This window comes from Protobothrops mucrosquamatus, unplaced genomic scaffold (assembly GCF_001527695.2).
Source record: "Protobothrops mucrosquamatus isolate PMUCROS unplaced genomic scaffold, P.Mucros_1.0 scaffold803, whole genome shotgun sequence".
NCBI lineage: Eukaryota > Metazoa > Chordata > Lepidosauria > Squamata > Viperidae > Protobothrops > Protobothrops mucrosquamatus.
This window is the reverse complement of record NW_015387069.1, coordinates 79,755-82,156: the sequence shown is the minus strand read 5'-3', so window position 1 is coordinate 82,156 and position 2,402 is coordinate 79,755. Positions and strand designations below refer to the sequence as shown.

At 45.9% G+C, this 2,402-nt stretch overlaps 1 protein-coding gene across 1 annotated transcript in view; it reads left to right on the top strand.

Moving 5' to 3' along the window:
• Positions 1 to 2,153, top strand: part of LOC107290004 — a gene marked incomplete at its 3' end in the record, with an annotated part of 5,540 nt that extends 3,387 nt beyond the window's left edge. The window contains exon 2 of the mRNA XM_015818842.1: positions 7 to 2,153. Within this exon, the coding sequence (XP_015674328.1) occupies positions 7 to 2,153 (2,147 nt within the window). The remainder of the gene's footprint in view (positions 1 to 6) is intronic.
• Positions 2,154 to 2,402: the final 249 nt, after the last annotated feature.

The window sequence follows — 2,402 nt, the reverse complement described above, 5'->3', positions numbered from 1 at the left end:
AACCAGTAGCCGCGCCTGTGCATATTCGCCAGAGGTCATGTTCTAATGAGGCTATAGTGGCAATATATGAGAGTATTCAAAGGTATCTGAAGGCAGGGATTTTGGTGCCTATTCAGTCGCCTTGGAACACCCCCATATTGCCCATTAGGAAGCCAGATGGATCCTACCGCCCGGTCCAAGACCTCCGGGTCATCAATTCCATGACAGTGACCATTCACCCTGTTGTGCCCAATCCATACACTTTATTGAGCCTGATTCCACCCAAAGCAGCGTGGTTTTCTGTTATCGACCTGAAGGACGCGTTTTTCACGATCCCAATTCACGAGGCAAGCCAACCCTTGTTTGCCTTTGAATGGGAAAACCCTAGGACTGGATTGAAATCACAATACACTTGGACAAGGCTACCACAGGGTTTTAAGAATTCACCTACCCTGTTTGGTACTGCCTTGGGAAAGGATTTACAGCATTTTGTGCCTCGGCAAAGGGGGGATACCCTGTTGCAATATGTAGATGATGTGTTGGTCACAGGTCAGACAGAGGACACCTGTTGGGACAATACAGCCTCCTTGTTGGGGTTGTTGTCCCAGTGTGGTTATAGAGTGTCTAGGAAAAAGGCCCAATTGGTGAAGCAGAAGGTGCGTTATTTAGGGTATGATATTGGGCATGGACATAGAGCCTTGGGATGGGAAAGAAAGCAGGCAGTTTTGGCCATAGCTGAGCCCACAAACCGGAGACAATTACGAGGTTTTCTGGGCTTGGCTGGGTTTTGCCGTATATGGATTCCAAATTATGCCCTTATGGCAGCTCCGTTATATGCAGCTACAAAGGGGGGTGAACATGAGTTGTTTTGCTGGGGGGGAGAACAGAAAAAGGCTTTTAGGGATGTGAAGCTGGCACTTACGTCGGCTCCAGCCATAGCTTTACCAAATCTGGAAAAGGCTTTTAATTTGTATGTGGATACTAGGGATAATGTGGCTTTAGGAGTCTTAACTCAACAACTAGGCCAGTGGCAACGGCCGGTAGCATATTTGTCTAAACAATTGGATGGAGTGGCACAGGGATGGCCACATTGTTTGAAGGTCCTTGCTGCTATAGCAGTCTTGCTGCAGGACTGTAATAAATTGACCTTCTCATGTCCTGTAAATGTACACACTCCCCATGCAGTGCAGGCCATTCTAGATAACAAAGGGCATCTGTGGATAAGCAATCAAAGGCTTTTTAAATATCAAGCTCTAATGATTGAAAATCCACAAGTAAGGTTGATTGTCTCAAATCGGTTGAATCCAGCCACTTTGTTGCCAGGAGACATCAATATGGAACATGATTGCTTGCAAGTGTTGGAGAGTGTTTATTCTAGCAGGCATGATTTGTCGGACATCCCTATGCAGACAGCTCAACTCAATTGGTATACAGATGGGTCCAGCTATATGCATGAGGGAAAAAGAGTTTCAGGCTATGCTATAGTAGATGATGAGAAAGTGGTGGAGAGTGGGCCTTTGGGCCCTGAACATAGTGCACAAGTGGCTGAATTGTGGGCATTACTTAGAGCATTGGAGAGAGCTGTGGGTGAAACTTTGAATGTGTGGACAGACAGTAAATATGCTTTCCTAACTTTACATGCACATGGGGCTGTGTACAAAGAGAGGGGATTTCGTGACTCAGCAGGAAAATATGTACAACATGGACACCTCATTCAACGCCTCCTTAATGCAGTGCAGATGCCAACTAAAGTTGCAGTGATGCATTGTAAGGGGCACCAGAGAGGAGTAGATAAGGTGGCACAAGGGAATAGGAGGGCAGATTTGGAAGCTAGAATTGCTGCTAGGAGAGGAGAGTCTACCATAGATCTCTCCATACATGTGGCCATGGATCTGGGAGTTATACCCCCGACAATCCGACCAACGTATTCCCAGCAAGAATGTGTTAAGGCAGTTACAGATCTTAAGGCAACTCTTAAGGATGGATGGTATGTGTTATCGGATGGGCGTATCTTTGTTCCACAGTCCTCAGCTTGGGCTTTGGTTCAATCGTCGCATGATGCAACCCATATGGGTAAATTAGGGCTGGAGGAGGCATGGGGGCGAGACTATTACATCAATGGAGTGGCTGGTATGGCAGCTCGAGTTGTCTCCCAATGTGCTACCTGTGCCAAGGTGAATCCTAGGCAAGGACCTCTCTTACCCCCGGGCACTATACCATCATCATTTATTTATTTATTTATTTATTTAATTTAATTTATATGCCGCCCTTCTCCCTGCGGGACTCAGGGCGGCGCACAACATATTTAAAACCAAAGCATATATACAATCCCCCCCTATAAAACCGAATTAAACCAAATTTTAAAGTTGTGTCTTCCAAATTCCTAAAAATGAACCCAGTATAAAATCCTCCCTAGGTCAGGT